The sequence below is a fragment of the Pleurodeles waltl genome, chromosome 1_1 (genome assembly GCF_031143425.1).
Source record: "Pleurodeles waltl isolate 20211129_DDA chromosome 1_1, aPleWal1.hap1.20221129, whole genome shotgun sequence".
NCBI lineage: Eukaryota > Metazoa > Chordata > Amphibia > Caudata > Salamandridae > Pleurodeles > Pleurodeles waltl.
In genome coordinates, this window is record NC_090436.1 from 83,713,540 (window position 1) to 83,737,221 (window position 23,682).

Consider the following 23,682-nt stretch of genomic DNA (forward strand, 5'->3'; position numbering starts at 1 on the left):
TCATGGGCATCGACTCCATTGTTCGATTGTTTTCTTTGTGCTGTCGGGTTCCGACGTGTTTTCTCTCGTTCTGAGATTTCGAATCGGAAAACTTTAGAAAACTCCCTTAATTGTCTGTATTTTTTCGATTGCGTTTCCACCTAGCCTCGAACCAATAGTACTGTCGGAAACTAAATTTGTCCCTTCTGGGTGCTTGCGCCCGACTCGGGCCTGTTCAGGCCTACCGCGTCGAAGACTGATGTATCGTATTCCATTTCAATTTTGTTCTCAATGCCACACAAAATTTCCCTACACAGACCAACACCTTGTATGTAATGTGTCTTTCTCCCGATCACAAAGATGATGATTGCGAGGCCTGTCTACCATTTCGATCCAAGAAGACCCTGCGTGATTGGAGAGCCAGAATATTGGAAATGGCATATAAGAGTACGGAACACCTCAACACCATGGAGGAGCAACAGGTGCAGACCGCAGTTTCCACCAGAGACACAGACTCTGAACAAGATTCGGAAGAAGATAGGCCTGTCACTGCTGGTCAGCACGGAAGTGCGTCTGCCCCTACGCCCACTTATAAAAAGTCCTCAAAGGCCTTTGGTACACCACTGCCAGAGAGCCATGGTTCGACCTGAAAAAAGACTCTCGTCGACTGACCTTTTGGGTTTGGCGTCAATAAAGGCCACTCCGTTGGAATCGGAGTCGAGTAAGTCCATCAAGAGTTCTACTTCTGACTCGCACAAGCGTCCTCACTACTCGGACTTGAAACCTCGACGCCCTGCTACAGAGCCGAAACAACCGGTTGTATTTTTGGGCCCAAAAAAAACCCCATCTTCGGAGCAGAAAAAGTCTTCTTATGCAGAAGAGCAAGGACTTTTGAACCATCTTAAACAGCTCCAAATCACTGGAAGGACAGTCTTATAGACCTTCTGAGGATACCGAGATCCAACCTATCCTTGAGGTTAGGGTTGAGAGACAATCAAGGATTCAAATCCATAACAACAGCAAAATAATTACTGCACCTCCTCTACAGACTAAGAGGAAATTGGCCTTTCAAGAAAATTTGTACACTGCTCCACCACCATCCAAAATTTATAAACAAAAAGAAGCCATTACTTATCCATACTTCTCCTTCTCATTCGCCACAACTTTCTTTCTCCCCACCAGCCACTAGCCCACCACCTTTACTTTCACATGGTGAAACAGTTGATCCTTGGGATCTCTACGATCCAGATCCTATTCCTGACAATGACCCGGATTTATACCAGTCTAAGCCTTCTCCACCAGAGGACACTACTGCATACACGCAGGTTATTTCTAGGACAGCAGCGTACCATGGTGCGCTTATGCACACTGAACCTCTAGAAGGGGATTTTCTCTTTAACACACTATCCTCCACGCACTCAAAATATCAGTGCCTCCCAATGCTACCTGGCATGATTAATCATGCAGAACAGATATTTAGTGAGACAGTCAAAGCTAGGGTGATAACACCAAGCATTGATAAAATATATAAACCTGCCACTACAGATCCTGTTCATATTACCCACCAAGTTCCTCCAAACACATTGGTAGTAAGTGCCGCTAGAAAGAGGGCTAATAGCCAGTCATCAGGGGATGCTCCGCCCCCTGACAAGGAGAGTAGATAATTTGATGCTGCTGGCAAGAGGGTAGCCGCACAGGATGCCAACCGATGGCGAATTGCAAACTCTCAAGCCTGGCTGGCAAGGTATGATAGAGCCCACTGGGATGATATGCAGGAACTCCTACAACACTTCCCAAAAGGGCAACATTATACATAACACCCTAAAGAGCAAGGGTCTTCAAACGGGGGGCCTCAAGTGATTGGGGTGGGCACGGCTCTGGCCAAAAGACGCATTATACAAATAACAGGCCTTTGTTTTAGGTAGAATCATGTTATTCCATTTTGAAAAAGGTAACAGTACTTAACTGCAATGTTTAAATAGGTCTAGACATATTTGAACATAGCCATCTTTCTAAAATAATTGTGAAAAATTCTGAAGGGGGGGGGGTCAATTTTTATTTTTCAACTGCGGGGGCGCAGCATAAAGTTTGGAGACCACTGCTATAGAGGCTCCTTTCACAGACAAACAATTTAGAGGACGATTCAGTCCACAATCCACTGAGGCTTCTACCTCCCAGACAAAACAAGGGCAACAGCAGTACCAGTGAGGGGGGTTTAGAGGGCCTTATAGAAGCTGTAAGGAAATGCCTCCTTGGCATGGTTGCCCCCTGACTTTTTGCCTTTGCTGATGCTATGTTTACAATTGAAAGTGTGCTGAGGCCTGCTAACCAGGCCCCAGCACCAGTGTTCTTTCCCTAACCTGTACTTTTGTATCCACAATTGGCAGACCCTGGCATCCAGATAAGTCCCTTGTAACTGGTACTTCTAGTACCAAGGGCCCTGATGCCAAGGAAGGTCTCTAAGGGCTGCAGCATGTCTTATGCCACCCTGGAGACCTCTCACTCAGCACAGACACACTGCTTGCCAGCTTGTGTGTGCTAGTGAGGACAAAACAAGTAAGTCGACATGGCACTCCCCTCAGGGTGCCATGCCAGCCTCTCACTGCCTATGCAGTATAGGTAAGCCACCCCTCTAGCAGGCCTTACAGCCCTAAGGCAGGGTGCACTATACCATAGGTGAGGGTACCAGTGCATGAGCATGGTACCCCTACAGTGTCTAAACAAAACCTTAGACATTGTAAGTGCAGGGTAGCCATAAGAGTATATGGTCTGAGAGTCTGTCAAACACGAACTCCACAGCACCATAATGGCTACACTGAAAACTGGGAAGTTTGGTATCAAACTTCTCAGCACAATAAATGCACACTGATGCCAGTGTACATTTTATTGTAAAATACACCACAGAGGGCACCTTAGAGGTGCCCCCTGAAACTTAACCGACTATCTGTGTAGGCTGACTAGTTTTAACAGCCTGCCACAAACCGAGACATGTTGCTGGCCCCATGGGGAGAGTGCCTTTGTCACTCTGAGGCCAGTAACAAAGCCTGCACTGGGTGGAGATGCTAACACCTCCCCCAGGCAGGAATTGTCACACCTGGCGGTGAGCCTCAAAGGCTCACCTCCTTTGTGCCAACCCAGCAGGACACTCCAGCTAGTGGAGTTGCCCGCCCCCTCCGGCCAGGCCCCACTTTTGGCGGCAAGGCCGGAGAAGATAATGAGAAAAACAAGGAGGAGTCACTGACCAGTCAGGACAGCCCCTAAGGTGTCCTGAGCTGAAGTGACTCTAACTTTTAGAAATCCTCCATCTTGCAGATGGAGGATTCCCCCAATAGGGTTAGGATTGTGACCCCCTCCCCTTGGGAGGAGGCACAAAGAGGGTGTACCCACCCTCAGGGCTAGTAGCCATTGGCTACTAACCCCCCAGACCTAAACACGCCCTTAAATTTAGTATTTAAGGGCTACCCTGAACCCTAGAAAATTAGATTCCTGCAACTACAAGAAGGACTGCCCAGCTGAAAACCCCTGCAGCGGAAGACCAGAAGACGACAACTGCCTTGGCTCCAGAAACTCACCGGCCTGTCTCCTGCCTTCCAAAGATCCTGCTCCAGCGACGCCTTCCAAAGGGACCAGCGACCTCGACATCCTCTGAGGACTGCCCCTGCTTCGAAAAGACAAGAAACTCCAGAGGACAGCGGACCTGCTCCAAGAAAAGCTGCAACTTTGTTTCCAGCAGCTTTAAAGAACCCTGCAAGCTCCCCGCAAGAAGCGTGAGACTTGCAACACTGCACCCGGCGACCCCGACTCGGCTGGTGGAGATCCGACACCTCAGGCGGGACCCCAGGACTACTCTGATACTGTGAGTACCAAAACCTGTCCCCCCTGAGCCCCCACAGCGCCGCCTGCAGAGGGAATCCCGAGGCTTCCCCTGACCGCGACTCTTTGAACCTAAAGTCCCGACGCCTGGGAGAGACCCTGCACCCGCAGCCCCCAGGACCTGAAGGACCGGACTTTCACTGGAGAAGTGACCCCCAGGAGTCCCTCTCCCTTGCCCAAGTGGAGGTTTCCCCGAGGAACCCCCCCCTTGCCTGCCTGCAGCGCTGAAGAGATCCAGAGATCTCTCATAGACTAACATTGCGAACCCGACGCTTGTTTCTACACTGCACCCGGCCGCCCCCGTGCCGCTGAGGGTGAAATTTCTGTGTGGACTTGTGTCCCCCCCCGGTGCCCTACAAAACCCCCCTGGTCTGCCCTCCGAAGACGCGGGTACTTACCTGCAAGCAGACCGGAACCGGGGCACCCCCTTCTCTCCATTCTAGCCTATGTGTTTTGGGCACCACTTTGAACTCTGCACCTGACCGGCCCTGAGCTGCTGGTGTGGTGACTTTGGGGTTGCTCTGAACCCCCAACGGTGGGCTACCTTGGACCAAGAACTAAGCCCTGTAAGTGTCTTACTTACCTGGTTAACCTAACAAATACTTACCTCCCCTAGGAACTGTGAAAATTGCACTAAGTGTCCACTTTTAAAACAGCTATTTGTGAATAACTTGAAAAGTATACATGCAATTTTGATGATTTGAAGTTCCTAAAGTACTTACCTGCAATACCTTTCGAATGAGATATTACATGTAGAATTTGAACCTGTGGTTCTTAAAATAAACTAAGAAAAGATATTTTTCTATATAAAAAACCTATTGGCTGGATTTGTCTCTGAGTGTGTGTACCTCATTTATTGTCTATGTGTATGTACAACAAATGCTTAACACTACTCCTTGGATAAGCCTACTGCTCGACCACACTACCACAAAATAGAGCATTAGTATTATCTATTTTTACCACTATTTTACCTCTAAGGGGAACCCTTGGACTCTGTGCATGCTATTCCTTACTTTGAAATAGCACATACAGAGCCAACTTCCTACAGAAGCCAATATTGTAGAACCAGAGGCAAGTTCCAAACTTCAAAACAAGCCACTACCCCATCTACCCCATCTAAACAGTTACTTATTTGCCATCCCTCAACCCTACACATCTCCTGTGGGGGGAAGACTGCAGCAATTCACTCCCACTGGCAAAATATGAACACAGACTATTGGGTATTGTCAATTATCCGCAATGGCTATTGTCTAGAATTGATTTTTACCCCTCCAAAACATTCCTCCAGGTTACCACAAGCATTCCCCAGAAAACAATGTTCTATTACAGCAAGAAGTACAATCGCTACTACTAAAACAGGCAATAGAATTAGTCCCACATTCTCAACAAGGAACAGGAGTATACTCACTATACTTCCTCATTCCCAAAAAGGATGGCACTCTCAGACCCATCCTAGACCTCAGATCCCTAAATCTATATATTTTGTCGGAACACTTTAACATGGTAACTCTGCAGGACGTCATCCCACTAATACAAAAACAAGATTACATGACTGCATTAGACCTCAAAGATGCATATTTCCATATACCCGTCCAGCTCACAGAAAATACCTAAGGTTTGTGATAGCAGGAAAACATTATCAATTCAAAGTTACACCATTCGGCATAACAGCAGCTCCAGGGGTATTGACAAAATGTCTAGCAGTAGTGGCAGCCTACCTAAGAAGGCAACTGTAGGGAAATGCCTTCCTGTGTATTGTTACCTCCTAACGTTTTGCCTTTTGTTGATGCCAGTTATGAATGAAAGTGTGCTGGGACCCTGCTAATCAGGCCCCTGCACCAGTGTTCTTTCCCTAAACTGTACCTTTGTTCCCACAATTGGCACAGCCCTGGCACACAGATAAAGTCCCTTGTAACTGGTAACCCTGGTACCAAGGGCCCTGTGGCCAGGGAAGGTCTCTAAGGGCAGCAGCATGTATCATGCCACCCTGGGGACCCCTCACTCAGCACATGCACACTGGCTCACAGCTTGTGTGTGCTGGTGGGAAGAAAATGACTAAGTCGACATGGCACTAACCTCAGGGTGCCATTCCCACCTCTGACTGGCTGTGGCTTAGGTAAGTCACCCCTCTAGCAGACCTTACAGCCCTAAGGCAGAGTGCACTATACCACAGGTGAGGGCATAGTTGCATGAGCACTATGCCCCTAAACTGTTTAAGCAAAACCTTAGACATTGTAAGTGCAGGGTAGCCATAAGAGTATATGGTCTGGGAGTCTATCAATTACGAACTCCACAGTTCCATAATGGCTACATTGAAATCTTGGAAGTTTGGTATCAAACTTCTCAGCACAATAAATGCACACTGATGCCATTGTGAGATGTATTGTAAAATACACCCAGAGGGCATCTTAGAGATGTCCCCTGAATACCAGTCCAACTCCTAGTGTTAGGCTGACAGGTTTCTGCGAGCCTGCCCCAACCAGACATGTTTCTGGCCACATGGGGTGAGTGGAGAGGATCCAGAGGCTCCCCCTTGACCGCGACTGCCTGATAACAAAGGAACCAGACGCCTGGGCCAAGCAGTGTACCCGCAGCCCCCAGGACCGAGAGGAACCACCTACCAGTGCAGGAGTGACCAGCAGGTGGCCCTCATCCTAGCCCAGTCGGTGGCTGGTCTGAGAAGCCCCCCTGTGCCCTGGCTGCATCGCCTAAGTGACCCCTGGGTCCCTCCATTGCTTTCAATAGCAAACCCGATACCTACTTTGCCTACTACACCTGGCCGCCCATGTGCTGGTTAGGGTGTTTTGTGGACTTGTGTATCGCCACTAGTGCTCTACAAAACCCCCCTGGTCTGCTCCCCAAGGACGCAGATACTTACCTGTAAGCAGACTAGGACTGGAGCAACCCTGTTCTTCACAGGCGCCTATGTGTTTTGGGCCCTCCTTTGATCACTGCACCTGGCCAGCCCTGTATTGCTGGTGCTGTAGCTTTGGGGTTGCCTTGAACCCCCAACGGTGCGCTGCCTATGCCCTGCAGTCTGACTGTGTACGTCCTTTACTTACCTGAGCAACTTAACCAAACTTACTTCCCCCAGGAACTGTTGATTTTTGCACTGTCTACTTTTAAAATAGCTTATTGCCATTTTAACCTAAACTGTGTGTGTACTGTTTTAAATCAAAGTTCTATACTTACCTGTGTGAAGTATCTTGCATTTTATGTACTTAATTTATTTTTGGAACCACAAGATTTGAGTTAAGAAAATATTTTTCTCAATAAAACCTATTGTCCTGGAGTTAAGTATTTGAGTGTGTGTTCCACATTTATTGCCTGTGTGTGTACAACAAATGCTTAACACTACCCTCTGATAAGCCTACTGTTTGACCACACTACCACAAAATAGAGCATTAGTATTATCTAATTTTGCCACTATCAACTCCTAAGGGGAACCCTTGCACTCTGTGCACACTCTCTCTCACTTTGAGATAGTATATCCAGAGCCAACTTCCTACAGCACCCCCTAGCGAAGCATGGGGTCATTGCTGCAGAAATATTTCCAGATCCAGTCTGACAAATATTGCAAGGTGAGGAATCTCTGACTAGATAGAGTATCCACGGGAAAGAGCATTACCGAAGGAAAGTAACTTGTTCTACAAGTCCATCAAAGTGCACCTAGCAGATTCAGTAGCATAAACCAAGGCCAATGTAGGGAAAAGCTTTTTCACTACACCAGTCATCAAAAGATTTGAAGGAGTGAAGAAAATATCACTAACTATGTCAGCACAAATTCCAAACTGGAACCTGGAGTTGAGCAATGTTGTGCCATAGTTGACAATCATATTGTAACAATATTTCTGATACACTTATAGAATTGGCAGCCAGCATGTTAACTCTCCTGCAAGGAGGCACTGCACATGGAGTAATAAATCACAGAATTAGCCTTAATCTAATTTAGAAAACAAGCTGGTGAGTTGTCAGGTGCTTTACATTTCTGGTCTGTCTTGGAGTTACTAGCACGCTAGTTGTTGGATTCTTTATAGTGAGGATACCTCTCTCCCAAATGTGATCAAGAACAGGAATAGTTTTAGTAACTTCTGTTGGAAAGTACCCTCTATTTGGCATGGTTACCTCCACTTTTTGCGTGCTGCTGTCTGTGTGTTTTGACTGTGTTAAACTGGGATCCTACTATCCATTCCCTTGGGAGCATGTGAGTGCCAGGTCAGGCAAGTGATGTCACAGCCTCATCCTGATAGGTGGTCACCCTGCTAAGTGAAATCCCTTTCCTGGGCTATTTAGGGTCTCCCTCTTGGGTGGGTCCTCGGATTGGACATGCAAGATTCCAGCAGGACTCCTTTGCATCGTTTATTTCATCTTCTGGCCATTGGAACTGCAACTGGACCCTCCCAGAACTGATAATCTGCATCTACAGCAACGACTCTACTCTGCAACATTGTTTCTCCGGCTCCTTCCAGCAACTGCAACATTTCCCCGACTGCATCTTCAGGCACCAACTGCAACAACGACTGGCTACATGGATCTGTTTTCCTCCAGAGCTGTGTGGACCCTGCTTTCATAGGTGGTGGTCTGGGGTGGTGCCGTTGGTCCTCTGTACCAGCTGTACATCTTGGGAGACGGCACACAGATGAGCCCCTTATAAAAGGTACCAGTGGTACCAAGGACCCTGCGACCATGGAAGATCCCGAAGGGCTACAGCATGTGTTGTGCCAACCTAAGGGACCCCTCACCTAACACATGCACACTGCCATTGCAGATTGTGTGTGTTGGTGGGGAGAAAAAGGCAAAGTCGACATGGCATGCCCCTCAGGATGCCATGCACAATAAATACTTCCTGTGGCATGGGTAATTTACCCGCCTAGCAGGCCTTACAGCCATAAGGCAGGGTGCACTATACCACAAGTGAGGTGTAGGAAGTTGGCTCTGTATGTGCTATTTCAAAGTAAGGAATAGCATGCACAGAGTCCAAGGGTTCCCCTTAGAGGTAAGATAGTGGCAAAAAGAGATAATACTAATGCTCTATTTTGTGGTAGTGTGGTCGAGCAGTAGGCTTATCAGAGGGTAGTGTTAAGCATTTGTTGTACATACACACAGGCAATAAATGAGGAACACACACTCAAAGACAATTCCAGGCCAATAGGTTTTTGTATAGAAAAACATATTTTCTTAGTTTATTTTAAGAACCACAGGTTCAAATTCTACATGTAATATCTCATTTGAAAGGTATTGCAGGTAAGTACTTTAGGAACTTTGAATAATCACAATAGCATATATACTTTTGGAATATTACACATATAGCTATTTAAAAACTAGACAGTGCAATTTTCAACAGTTCCTGGGGGAGGTAAGTTATTATTCTTGCAGGTAAGTAAACCACCTACGGGGTTCAAGTTGGGGTCCAAGGTAGCCCACCGTTGGGGGTTCAGAGCAACCCCAAAGTTACCACTCCAGCAGCTCAGGGCCGGTCAGGTGCAGAGGTCAAAGTGGTGCCCAAAACACATAGGCTTCAATGGAGAAGGGGGTGCCCCGGTTCCAGTCTGCCAGCAGGTAAGTATCCGCGTCTTCGGAGGGCAGACCAGGGGGATTTTTTAGGGCACCAGGGGGGACACAAGTCCACACAAAAAGTACACCCTCAGCAGCGCGGGGGCGGCCGGGTGCAGTGTGCAAACAAGCGTCGGGTTTGTAATAGGAATCAATGGTAGACCAAGGGGTCTCTTCAGCGTTGCAGGCAGGCAAGGGGGGGGGCTCCTCGGGGTAGCCACCACCTGGGCAAGGGAGAGGGCCTCCTGGGGGTCACTCCTGCACTGGAGTTCCGATCCTTCAGGTCCTGGGGGCTGCGGGTTCAGGGTCTTTTCCAGGCGTCGGGATCTGAGAGTCAGGCAGTCGCGGTCAGGGGGAGCCTCTGGATTCCCTCTACAGGCGTCGCTGTGGGGGCTCAGGGGGGACAACTTTGGTTACTCACAGTCTTGGAGTCGCCGGAGGGTCCTCCCTGTAGCGTTGTTTCTCTACCAGTCGAGTCGGGGTCGCCGGGTGCAATGTTGCAAGTCTCACGCTTCTTGCGGGGATTGCAGGGGTCTTTAAATCTGCTCCTCTGGAAACAAAGTTGCAGTCTTTGTTGGACAGGGCCGCTGTTCTCTGGAGTTTCTTGTTCTTTTGGAAGCAGGGCAGTCCTCTGAGGATTCAGAGGTCGCTGGTCCTGGGGAAAGCGTCGCTGGAGCAGTTTTCTTCTGAAGGAGGGAGACAGGCCGGTAGGGCTGGGGCCAAAGCAGTTGGTGTCTCTGTCTTCTCTGCAGGGGTTTTTCAGCTCAGCAGTCCTCTTCTTCATAAGTTGCAGGAATCTAAATTCTTAGGTTCTGGGGAGCCCTTAAATACTAAATTTAAGGGCGTGTTTAGGTCTGGGAGGGCAGTAGCCAATGGCTACTGTCCTCGAGGGTGGGTACACCCTCTTTGTGCCTCCTCCCTGAGGGGAGGGGGGCACATCCCTATTCCTATTGGGGGAATCCTCCTTCTACAAGATGGAGGATTTCTAAAAGTCAGTCACCTCAGCTCAGGACACCTTAGGGGCTGTCCTGACTGGCCAGTGACTCCTCCTTGTTTTTCTCATTATCTCTCCTGGAGTTGCCGCCAAAAGTGGGGGCTGGGTCCAGGGGGTGGGCATCTCCACTAGCTGGAGTGCCCTGGGGCATTGTAACACGAAGCTTGAGCCTTTGAAGCTCACTGCTAGGTGTTACAGTTCCTGCAGGGGGGAGGTGTGAAGCACCTCTACCCAGAGCAGGCTTTGTTTCTGTCCTCGGAGAACACAAAGGCTCTCACTGCATGGGGTCAGAAACTCGTCTCTCAGCAGCAGGCTGGCACAGACCAGTCAGTCCTGCACTGAACAATTGGGTAAAATACAGGGGGCTCTCTAAGATGACCTCTGTGTGCATTTTTTAATAAATCCAACACTGGCATCTGTGTGGGTTTATTATTCTGAGAAGTTTGATACCAAACTTCCCAGTTTTCAGTGTAGCCATTATGGTGCTGTGGAGTTCGTGTTTGACAGACTCCCAGACCATATACTTTTATGGCTACCCTGCACTTACAATGTCTAAGGTTTTGCTTAGACACTGTAGGGGCATAGTGCTCATGCACCTATGCCTTCACCTGTGGTATAGTGCACCCTGCCCCTCTGTAAGGCCTGCTAGAGGGGTGACTTACCTATGCCACAGGCAGTGTGAGGTTGGCATGGCACCCTGAGGGGAGTGCTATGTCGACTTAGTAATTTTCTCCCCACCAGCACACACAAGCTGGCAAGCAGTGTCTGTGCTGAGTGAGGGGTCCCTAGGGTGGCATAGGACATGCTGCAGCCCTTAGAGACCTTCCCTGGCATCAGGGCCCTTGGTACCAGGGGTACCAATTACAAGGGACTTACCTGGGTGCCAGGGTTGTGCCAATTGTGGAGACAATGGTACACTTTAGGTGAAAGAACACTGGTGCTGGGGCCTGGTTAGCAGGGTTCCAGCACACTTCTCAGTCAAGTCAGCATCAGTATCAGGCAAAAAGTGAAGGGTAACTGCAACAGGGAGCCATTTCTTTACATGAGGGCATAGCTGTATGAACAATATGCCCCTACAGTGTCTACGTCCATGCTTAGACATTGTAAGTACAGTGTGGACATATTAAGTAATTGATCTGGGAGTTTGTCAAAACAAACTCATCAGTTGCATAATGGCTACACTGTACACAGGGAAGTTTATCAAACTTCTCAGAATAATAAACCCACACTGATACCAGTGTTGGATTTATTAAAAAATGCACTCACAGGGCATCTTAAAAATGCCCCCTGCATTTTACCCAATCATTCAGTGCAGGACTGACTGGTCTGTGCCAGCCTGCCACAGAGAGACAAGTTTCTGACCCCTTGGGGTGAGAGCCTTTTGCTCTCTGGGGCCAGAAACAAAGCCTGCACTGGGTGGAGGTGCTTCACACCTCCCCCCCCCTTGCAGGAACTGTATCACCTGGCGGTGAGTCTCAAAGGCTCAGGCCTGGTGGTACAATGCCCCCAGGGCACTCCAGCCAGTGGAAATGCCCGCCCCCTGGACAAACCCCCACTTGCAAGTCCAGAGGGATATTGAGGAAAAACAAGGAGTCACCCCCTCAGCCAGGTCCACCCCTAAGGTGACCAGAGCTGAAGTGACCCGCTCCTTGGAAAATCCTCCCTTGTTAGGCGAGGATTTAGCCGGATAGGGATGTGCTCCCCTCCCCAAATGGAGGGAGTACAAGGAGGGTGTAGCTACCCTCAAGGACAGTAGCCAGTAGGCATTGGCTCCTGCCCTGGGACCCTAACACACCCCCTAAATTCAGTATTTAGGGGTGACCCTGAACCCAGGACTTCCAATTCCTGATGACCTACAAAGGAGGAATGCTGACCTGAAAAACCCCACAGAGAGGAAGGATGACAACTACTTTGGCCCCAGCCCTACAGGCCTGACCCCTACTTCAGAGAACCTGCACCACAGCAGCGAATCCTGCAGGCCCAGCGACCTCTGCGGACTCCGAGGACTGCCCAGCACCCAAGAAGGATCAAGAACTCATGTGGACAGTGGACCTATCCAACCAAGAAAGAAGAAACCATCTTTAAAGGGACTCCCACCTCACTCCTGAAGCGTGAGTCCCCAACACTCTGCACCCGACACCCTTGGCCCGTGTCCAGAGAAACCAACTACCCAGAGAGGACCCCCAGGCGACTCTGATGTGTCCACCCTGGGCTGACCTTCGTGCACCCCCGCGACGACGCCTGGGAGGGAATCCTGATGATAAAATAACAAAAGAATATTGTAGGAAGTTGGCTCTGTATGTGCTATTTCAAAGTAAGGAATAGCATGCACAGAGTCCAAGGGTTCCCCTTAGAGGTAAAATAGTGGTAAAAAGAGATAATACTAATGCTCTATTTTGTGGTAGTGTGGTCGAGCAGTAGGCTTATCCAAGGAGTAGTGTTAAGCATTTGTTGTACATACACATAGACAATAAATGAGGTACACACACTCAGAGACAAATCCAGCCAATAGGTTTTGTTATAGAAAAATATATTTTCTTAGTTTATTTTAAGAACCACAGGTACAAATTTAACATGTAATATCTTGTTTGAAAGGTATTGCAGGTAAGTACATTAGGAACTTTGAATCATTTCAATTGCATGTATACTTTTCAAGTTATTGACAAATAGCTACTTTAAAAGTGGACACTTAGTGCAATTTTCACAGTTCCTGGGGGGAGGTAAGTTTTTGTTAGTTTTACCAGGTAAGTAAGACAATTACAGGGTTCAGTTCTTGGTCCAAGGTAGCCCACCGTTGGGGGTTCAGAGCAACCCCAAAGTCACCACACCAGCAGCTCAGGGCCGGTCAGGTGCAGAGTTCAAAGTGGTGCCCAAAACGCATAGGCTAGAATGGAGAGAAGGGGGTGCCCCGGTTCCGGTCTGCTTGCCGGTAAGTACCCGCGTCTTCGGAGGGCAGACCAGGGGGGTTTTGTAGGGCACCGGGGGGGACACAAGCCCACACAGAAATTTCACCCTCAGCAGCGCGGGGGCGGCCGGGTGCAGTGTAGAAACAAGCGTCGGGTTTTCAATGTTAGTCTATGAGAGATCAAGGGTTCTCTTCAGCGCTGCAGGCAGGCAAGGGGGGGCTTCCTCGGGGAAACCTCCACTTGGGCAAGGGAGAGGGACTCCTGGGGGTCACTTCTCCAGTGAAAGTCCGGTCCTTCAGGTCCTGGGGGCTGCGGGTGCAGTGTCTTTTCCATGCGTCGGGACTTAGGTTTCAGAGAGTCGCGGTCAGGGGAAGCCTCGGGATTCCCTCTGCAGGCGGCGCTGTGGGGGCTCAGGGGGGACAGGTTTTGGTACTCACAGTGGTAGAGTAGTCCGGGGGTCCTCCCTGAGGTGTTGGTTCTCCACCAGCCGAGTCGGGGTCGCCGGGTGCAGTGTTGCAAGTCTCACGCTTCTTGCGGGGAGATTGCAGGGTTCTTTAAAGCTGCTCCTTTGGATAAAGTTGCAGTCTTTTTGGAGCAGGTCCGCTGTCCTCGGGAGTTTCTTGTCGTCGTCGAAGCAGGGCAGTCCTCAGAGGATGCAGAGGTCGCTGGTCCCTTTGGAAGGCGTCACTGGAGCAGAGTTCTTTGGAAGGCAGGAGACAGGCTGGTGAGTTTCTGGAGCCAAGGCAGTTGTTGTCTTCTGGTCTTCCTCTGCAGGGGTTTTCAGCTAGGCAGTCCTTCTTGTTGTTGCAGGAATCTAATTTTCTAGGGTTCAGGGTAGCCCTTAAATACTAAATTTAAGGGCGTGTTTAGGTCTGGGGGGTTAGTAGCCAATGGCTACTAGCCCTGAGGGTGGGTACACCCTCTTTGTGCCTCCTCTCAAGGGGAGGGGGTCACAATCCTAACCCTATTGGGGGAATCCTCCATCTGCAAGATGGAGGATTTCTAAAAGTTAGAGTCACCTCAGCTCAGGACACCTTAGGGGCTGTCCTGACTGGTCAGTGACTCCTCCTTGTTGCTTTCTTTGTTCCCTCCAGCCTTGCCGCCAAAAGTGGGGGCCGTGGCCGGAGGGGGCGGGCAACTCCACTAAGCTGGAGTGCCCTGCTGGGCTGTGACAAAGGGGTGAGCCTTTGAGGCTCACCGCCAGGTGTCACAGCTCCTGCCTGGGGGAGGTGTTAGCATCTCCACCCAGTGCAGGCTTTGTTACTGGCCTCAGAGTGACAAAGGCACTCTCCCCATGGGGCCAGCAACATGTCTCTAGTGTGGCAGGCTGCTGGAACTAGTCAGCCTACACAGACAGTCGGTTAAGTTTCAGGGGGCACCTCTAAGGTGCCCTCTGGGGTGTATTTTGCAATAAAATATACACTGGCATCAGTGTGCATTTATTGTGCTGAGAAGTTTGATACCAAACTTCCCAGTTTTCAGTGTAGCCATTATGGTGCTGTGGAGTTCGTGTTTGACAGACTCCCAGACCATATACTCTTATGGCTACCCTGCACTTACAATGTCTAAGGTTTTGTTTAGACACTGTAGGGGTACCATGCTCATGCACTGGTACCCTCACCTATGGTATAGTGCACCCTGCCTTAGGGCTGTAAGGCCTGCTAGAGGGGTGACTGACCTATACTTGCATAGGCAGTGAGAGGCTGGCATGGCACCCTGAGGGGAGTGCCATGTCGACTTACTCGTTTTGGTCTCACTAGCACACACAAGCTGGCAAGCAGTGTGTCTGTGCTGAGTGAGAGGTCTCCAGGGTGGCATAAGACATGCTGCAGCCCTTAGAGACCTTCCTTGGCATCAGGGCCCTTGGTACTATAAGTACCAGTTGCAAGGGACTTATCTGGATGCCAGGGTCTGCCAATTGTGGATACAAAAGTACAAGTTAGGGAAAGAACACTGGTGCTGGGGCCTGGTTAGCAGGCCTCAGCACACTTTCAATTGTAAACATAGCATCAGCAAAGGCAAAAAGTCAGGGGGCAACCATGCCAAGGAGGCATTTCCTTACAAATATTTTTCTATATAAAAACCTATTGGCCTGGAGTTAAGTCATTGAGTGTGTGTTTTTAGTTATTGCTTTTGTGTGTACAACAAATGCTTAACACTACCCTCTGATAAGCCTAACTGCTGTACCACAAATAGAGCATTAATAATATATATTGCCTCTGTCAAGCCTCTTGGTGAACCCCTCGACTCTGCACACTATATCTCATTTTGATATAGTATATACGGAGCCAGCTTCCTATAGTAAGCCCTTGCTTCTCCAAGTAGGACAGTGCACCGCATCTCTTGCAGCTCCCAAGGCTTGTTGGCATCTCCAAGGGATCTTCAGGCTCCATGTAGCCCCGGCCCCCGGGTGTTGCCTCAGTCTCCCAAAGAAAATCCTTTGTTCTGCTTTCTTGGGCTTGAGGTGGTCAAGCAGCAGGAGGGCAGAAACCTGCCTGTAGGATGGCAGCAGCTTGGGCTGTCTTGGGAAAATCCTGCAAACTGGTAGGGCTAAAACTGGGGGTCCTCTAAGGGAGCCCCCAGAGTGCATGGAATCATACAACCAATACTGGCAACAGTACTGGGTTATGATTCAGACTTGTTTGATACCAAACATGCCCAGGTTTGGAGTTACCATTATGTAGCTGGACAAAGGTAGTGACCTATGTCCAGTACACACATTAAATGGCGTTCCCATACTCTCAAAGTTCAGGAAAATGGATCTGGAGTTTGTGGGGGCACCTCTGCTAGTGTAGGTATTGTAAGTATGATTCCTTGCACTCTGGGGGCTCCTTAGAGGACCCCCAGCATTGCTACCACCAGTTTTACAGGGTTTCTTGAGGAGCCCAACTGCTGCCCTCCCCTCAGGCAGGTTTCTGTCCTCCTGCTGCGTGATCTGATCAAGCCCAGAAAGGCAGAACAAATGATTTCGTTTGGGAGAGGGAGTTAACCCAGTCTCCCTTTGGAAATAGGTATGACTGACTTGGGAGGGGTAGCCTCACCAAACCACTGGCTTGCTGCGAAGGGCAGATTGGGTGCCTGCGTGCATAAATCAGTCCGCACGGGTTCAGGGACCCCCAGTCCCTGCTCTGTTGCGAAACTGGACAATGGAAAGGGGAGTGACCACTCCCTTGTCTATCACCACCCTCCACAGGGTCCCTGGGTTTTTCCATCGTGTTTCCAAGGTTGTCAGGCTTGCCTGGCCAGGTAGGTGATGTCAGAGCCCCCTCCTAAGTACTTTCCTGGTTAGGTGACCAATCCCTCTTTCAGGACTATTTAGGGTCTCTCTCTTGGGTGGGTCCTCGGATTCGGCTTGCAAGATTCCAGCAGGACCCCTCTGTAAGCGTTCTTTGACTTCTGGACTCTAGAACTGCGACTGGAAAGTCCAGGTCCCAACAAGCTGCTTCCAAGAAGAAAGGACTGTTCATCTGCATTGTTTCCAGGGCTCGTGCCAGCTTTCCCTCGCCGTGCATCCTCAGAAGACTGCAACTCTTCATCCTGCACAAGAAGGAGGAATCTCTCTTGGAGTGAAGGAGTCACTTCGCTGCACCTGCAGGCACCTACAACAAGCGACGACCGGCTGCGTGGATCCCTTCTCTTGTTGAGCTGTGTGAATCCTTCATCAAGGGTGGTGGTCTGGAGTAGTCCTCTTGGTTCTGTCTGCCAGCTGTCTAGCTTTGGTGGAGGTAAGCCCTTGCCAATTCACGCACGACAGTACCGCTGTGCACCGCGTCTCTTGCAGCTGCCAAAGCTTGTTTGCTTCTCCTCCAAGGGATCTTCAGGTGACTTCTAGCGCCAGCCCCCAGCACTACATCCTGCAAAGCACAGCCTCCTGCGTTGATCTCCTGTATCGTGCTATCCTCTTTTGTAGTGCTGCTTGGGCTGCTTCTGCAACTCCTCTGTCCCCGTCCAGTGGGACTCCTGTGGGTGCTGCCTGTGCTCCAGTGGACTCTCTGCGACGCTGCTCCAGTGGACTCTCTGTGACGCTGAGGGTTCCATGTGACTCCCTATCCTGGGTTGAGTCCTCCTGGGCCTTTCTGGTTCCCGGAAGGCTGTTTGGTGGAATTGCTGCACCGACACCCATCTGCAATCTTCTTCCAGCGTGGGGGTTCATCTGTATCTATCAGTAACTCTTCACTGGCTCCAGGCCTGCAGTGCTGACCTGTTCATCACCGTCGACCAACTCCTGCATCCACAGCTGGGTCCTGGACTCCACTGTGACTCTGGGACTTGATCCCATCTCTCCACAGCTCTTCATTCTTCAGGAATCCACCTCTGGTTTTCTTTAGGTGTCTTCATTTTCTTCTTTTCCTCCTTTTGGGTGGATAGGTGAAACTCAAGTGCTTTACCCCTGCATTACTGGTCCCTGGGGGTTAATGTTACTTACCTTTGTGGTTTTCTGATACCCCCAGCTCCCCTCTACACATTTTACTTACCTAGGTTGGGGGAGCGGGGGGTTGGGTGTTAACTTGTTTGCATTCCATTTTTTTTGTATATGGTTAGTGCTACCCTTAGGGTCACTGTTGGTTATTGCTACTTGCACTGTTTTCTAACATTTTCTATGCCAGTTTCTGATTACTAGTGTATATATTTAGTGTATTACCACCCAATGGTGGGTTACCTGTTTAGTATTTTGTGGTTATTTGTTCCAAAAACAAAGTACCTTTATTTTTGTACGACTGAGTGTTTTCTTTCATGTGTGTAAGTGCTGTGCGACTTCAGTGAGATTTGCATGTCACCTAGATAAGCCTTGGCTGCTCTTCCACAGCTACCTCTAGAGAGCCTGGCTTCTAGACACTACCTAAACTCCACTAAGAGGGGATCCCTAGACCTGGTGTAAGTAGCTTAGGTACCCATCACACACCAGGCCAGCTTCCTGCACTAGACAATTGATATCCGGCACCTCACCCGGACCCTCTTGGACCATGCACCAGTTCAACTGACAGTATCCATATCCCTGCTCCGTTTACATGGAAATTCCAAACAGCAGCACTTCTTGACCCAGTGTTTCATGAAAGTTTACGTACAGCTATAGTGGAATATGTTGGAAAAAGCTCTGGCTCTGTGAGCAAAGCCGATACCCTCTGGGAAGCCTTTAAGGTCATTAAGAGTGCATTGCATTAGCAAGCAGGATGGTGATACCCACACACAGCTATATAAAATAGAAGACACACTTAAGATGCCTGAACGTGACTGTGACTTCACGCCCAGGCTGGAGATACGCGCAAATATAAGGGACCAGATCATGAACTACAACGAAATGGCCCATAATTAATTACCATACTTGCCTCGATGACGTGAGGGCATATGGGGGAGGGGAGGGCCTCCCATGCCACAATTTGGCTGAGATGCTCAAATCTACACGAGCGAGCAACCACATTATCAGAATGACTGGCCCTACTGGGGATGGGAAATACATTACACAAGACATTATCTCCTCCTTTCTAGATTTCTATACACATGTATATGCTGCCAGAAATTCTTCTCTGACACATTGCAACTTATCTTGACAATATTGTCCTCGCATGGTTATCCCATGGTCAACTGGAGGAAGTGAAAGAGGCAATATGATCCCTCCCGAACAGCAAGACTTCTGGTCAGGATGGGCTATCAGGTGATTTTTACAAATCATATATAGACCACTGGCCCAAGTCTTCTCACTATGCATGATGAAGCCTACCAGGCCCAGCTTACTCCCCCATCCCTTGGTGAAGCTGGCAGACAGCCTGACACTTTGATTGGATATCAAAATCCTAGCGAAAATAATTGCCTATAGACCGCACCTTCTGATGCCCAACTTGATCCTACCAGATCAAACCGGCTAAATACAGGCTTCCACTACAATGCACAATTTGCGTGTGATTTTTGCACTTCTGTGTTATTGCACCCCTTTGTGACATCAGCGGTGGTGTTCTTAGACACCGCTAAGGCTTTCGACTCAATTTAAAGGACATATGTTCACCATACAGGGTCGCATGGGCATGCCTGCATCATTTTTCAAATGGGTGTGGCTATTATATAGAGCTCCAGTGACATGTATACAGGGTGCTCAGGGAGGATGAGAGGGGAAATAAATACTATAGATTGCACTTCAGTGACATGGCTCCAATTAGCTGCATATATCCAAAGACTTCAGCCATATGCCCTGGCACTCCCCTTTTGATATCATCTAGCTATCTCAGTTACAAATGAAGTCCGTGCACTTGCTCACCTAGATGGCACAGGGCTTAAGACTGTGTGATGTATACGTAACAGGCCATTTCGTAGGGCTGGCAGATCTCCCATACGCCACAAACCTCTGTTCACATTCACATATTACTGCCTATGGGCAACAATGAATTATTCTACTCCACTTTCTTGGCAGAACCCCCAATGCTTCACATGCTCCAATCCTTGTTAACCAGCCCCACACAGTGGAATCTCATACCAAACGTCTGTTGCCACACAACAGGACACACATCAAACGTTAGACCCAGCACTGGACAGGTGGAATGCTACTTTAGACAAACCTATGTCAAGGGGAGACTGGAAGTTTTGCTGCACATTAATGCAACTGCTCACACCGAATTGTAATTTACGAACAATTTTAAATACCTGTAGAAAATACATTACACACGTTAGACTAGCGAGATATGGACTGCGAGAGGATGCAGTGATGTGATGCAGCCGAATTTTTTCACCTAGCTTTCTTATGTGCTCCAATACATTACTTCTGGGCCAGGGTAGTATCCGACTTAGCTATGATGACTATGGAACATCTAGCTTGTACTCCAAGTGTTTTTGCTGGGATTCCTTACACAAATGCAGCTGCGTGTCGTAAATTCTCAGTAGCTGTGCTGCTCTTAGCAAAGAGAAGAACAGCTATGTATTGGGGGCAAAAAGACAGCACCAACACCTGCTCAATGGCTGCTTGATATGGTTTTCTGTGAAGAGCAGCTGGAAATATATGCAGAGGAATTACCACTGACCTCACGACCTCGGGATATATGAAGCCTGCTCACAGCTTACTGCTGAGTGCCCCAACAGTAGCATAATATCCTGCACTTATGCACTAGCAAGCCCACCTTAGCCAGTGATATGATCTGTGGGTGATCTATGTAGTCTTGAAGATGTTTAAACCGTTTTCTTTGAATGCAAACTATTTGCTCCGTATGCTAGTAAATAGGTTACATCTGTTTTTGTTATATGCTAAAAAGTTTCAACAAATAATAAACCAACACATATATTTTGCTGTGATCGGTTTATTCCCATCCTTCTGCTTTGTCAGTTTCATTGTTTTTCTGGTTGATTTAGCTGCACTCTGTCTCTGATCGTGCCCCTTCTATAGTCGCAACTTCAAGATGGGTGTTCTAGGTTGGATAGATACTTCCTGAAGTCCTACCTTACTTAGTAGGCCCATTTCCTTTGTAAATGCTGCCAGCATCCGATTGAATGTCTCCCCTGGTAGCCAGGGAGTCCATGTTCCCATTGGTCTCTCTATGTGGGCTGCAGTGGCTCTTGTTGGTCGTGGTGTTTATGGCTGAAGAATATTTATACTACAGCTTCTGGGAACTCAGAGGGTCTTGTATAGAACGCATTTTCTGGTCTTGCATTGAAGCTTTCTCCATTGAACTTCATGTCACTCGTCCAGGTTCAGAGTCTTCAAAAAAATCTAGGTAGTTGAGGTGTCCTACAATAGTTTGAACAGATCTTCAGCTGGGCCAACTTAGGGAAGTATGCCCCTTGATAGGCTATGGATCTGTTTGTGACTTAACTCTTAGTTACGGTTCTCCTTGGCCGTCTCGCCATCTGATCACTGTTAATCATTTTGGAAGTGAGGCATCCTCTCATGCTCAAGGTGGCTTCCTGCCCCTCCCTTGGGCTACGATCTTCCTATTGATTTTGCTAATCCCACAAAGCTTCAGGGGTCTTATACTGTAGCCACCATTTACCTGCCCCTAGTTGATGCCTGCTGGGGACTCTTCTCTTGTGACTCTGGCAGGGTACTCAGGGCTTCAGCTCTGCAGTCCCTAAGGTTTCCAGCCACAGAACATGGCAGACAGGCCTCTCTTCCTAACCAAGCACCATCTTGTCTCAATTGTCATAGGAGAGCGTAGCCCCTGTCTGACTTTGTTCTGACTGCTGATACTGCCATGCGGCCGGCCTCCTTTGGGCAAAGGTTGTACACCCCTCTCCACTCTAACCCTCACATCCACCTCTCTTCCTTCTTTTCAAGGTTCTGCGGATGTCATTTGGCGCAAGTGCAGGTTTACCATGGCGCTCTTAACTCGGTGACAACACGCCTGCATGGATCCTCACCGCGACCAAGCATATCCCTTTATTCCCTTTTCATAGGTTTAAGGACTATTCAGCTGAAGGTTAAACAGGTCCTTGAAAAGTTCACTTTAGTATTCTGAGAGTAACAGTAGAATCGTTTAACCGCTGCATTTAAAGACCTTAGTGGATTAAATATTTTTCTTAATTTTGTTTCCTCCTCTTCACCCTTATTTTCCGTGTATTGTGGTTGATCTTTCTGCAATGGTCTATCTTTGTGAATAATAATGAATTTACTTTGATGTGACATTAGTTCTTCATCAAGTGCATTATTGTTCATAATCAACTCTCTTCTCTTTGATAAAAGCAGAAGTATCTTGAATGAAAGAGTAACTGACATGTTTCCAGTGTCAAAAAACTGTCACTTCACAGGAAGGTGATCTTACGTTGCAGCATGCTTTATACAAACAGGCGAGCAAAATTTTGCATTAGAGGCTGGTACCAGTCTGTCTAAATTTCCCTTGCTATTTTCCTTTTAGACAACAGTTGAAATCTGTCCCGCTAGTGAATGTTTTTTTTTTATTGATATATCGAAAATGAATAAATTTAAAGATGTATAATTTTTTTTCTTAGTATAGACGTTCTATTTGTTTTGTAAGTTTTTCGTCAGTGAACTAATTTTCAGGAACTTGAATAGAAGTAAAGTGGTTTGTGCATTTAATTAAGATGTTAATGATAAAGAATGGGGTACTGAAAACAGGAAAACAGTTTTTTTGGGCTAAATGTTAATTTAATTGTCTAAATACTATAGGGGATTAGTTTAGATTGGAGTGGATACATTTTGCTGTCTTTAAATTAGTCCCATTGCAGCATCTCGCTAGCATCTTTGAAATTTAGAAATGTTAGTCATAAAAATCACTTGTATTTTTCAGCTTTCTGAAACCAAGGTCTTCACTGCTTCATCTGTTCCAACCGAGAACCACATTACCCCCGGACAAAGGTAAAATGCAAAGATCTTCAAGCCATGCACGCTTTCTCCTTCGTTTGTAGGTTGATGACACTTATTGTTAGGTTTGCCCAAGAATAGAGTGAACACACTGACTTGCAGACTAAGGACATTGGTTTTCCGGGAAAGACCAGTGTTAAAAGGTTTCACAGATGTTTGTTAAATGCATATATTCTTTTACTATTTTCCCTTACTCTCCTTTACCAGCTTGATGATAGTGTTAGTCTGCAGAACTTAAAAACTTAACATTGTTTACCTTGTTTTTATTTTACCATCATGAATCCTATCGAATGAAACATGCATTGTGCAATCATGCAGCCCTTTTCCAATTACTCAGTGATTGGTTATAGCAACAGAACACATTAGATACCTTGATTTTTAGACACACAAATGAATTGTGAATTCAGAATTATTGGTTTGCATTTTTTTAATTGAAGATGCTCAAGGTTGTGCTGCCTCCAAACTGCAGAACAGAGTAGTTGTTTAAACCTATCGTTACTACCTGCACTACAAAGACTAGAAAAGGCTTTCTCAAGAATGTTCCTCCTTTTTGCAGTGACTGCTGTTGAATTCTTCAGTGGATGCCAAATCTGTGCAAAATATTAATTAGATTTTTTTTCTCCAGTATTATTCATTGTAAGTAATGGGATTATGTGTGGGAGGTGATTAACCACCTCAAGGAACAATCAACATCCTTGTCTTAGTGAACCCTCAGTGTTTAAATTAGCCTTATCTCAACCCCCTGGTAGCTGTGGCACAGAGCAGACAGCCTTAACGTAGGGCAATTTGTTAAAATTGTATGCAGTACTGTAAGGAAATGCCTCCTTGGCATGGTTACCCCCTGACATTTTGCCTTTGCTGATGCTATGTTTTGAATTGAAAGTGTGCTGAGGCCTGCTAACCAGGCCCCAGCACCAGTGTTCTTTCCCTAACCTGTACTTTTGATTCCACAATTGGCACACCCTGGCATCCAGATAAGTCCCTTGTAACTGGTACCTCTGGTACCAAGGGCCCTGATGCCAGGGAAGGTCTCTAAGGGCTGCAGCATGTATTATGCCACCCTAGAGACCCCTCACCCA

At 47.9% G+C, this 23,682-nt stretch overlaps 1 protein-coding gene across 6 annotated transcripts in view; it reads left to right on the forward strand.

Annotated features, from left to right (window-relative positions):
* The window catches only part of UBAP2 (ubiquitin associated protein 2), a 1,102,091-nt gene that overhangs the window by 379,883 nt on the left and 698,526 nt on the right, over nt 1-23,682 (forward strand). For all 6 annotated transcript variants that reach the window (XM_069217098.1, XM_069217184.1, XM_069216796.1 and 3 more), the window contains exon 10: nt 22,530-22,597. In XM_069217098.1, coding sequence (XP_069073199.1) covers nt 22,530-22,597 — 68 coding nt within the window. The remainder of the gene's footprint in view (nt 1-22,529; nt 22,598-23,682) is intronic.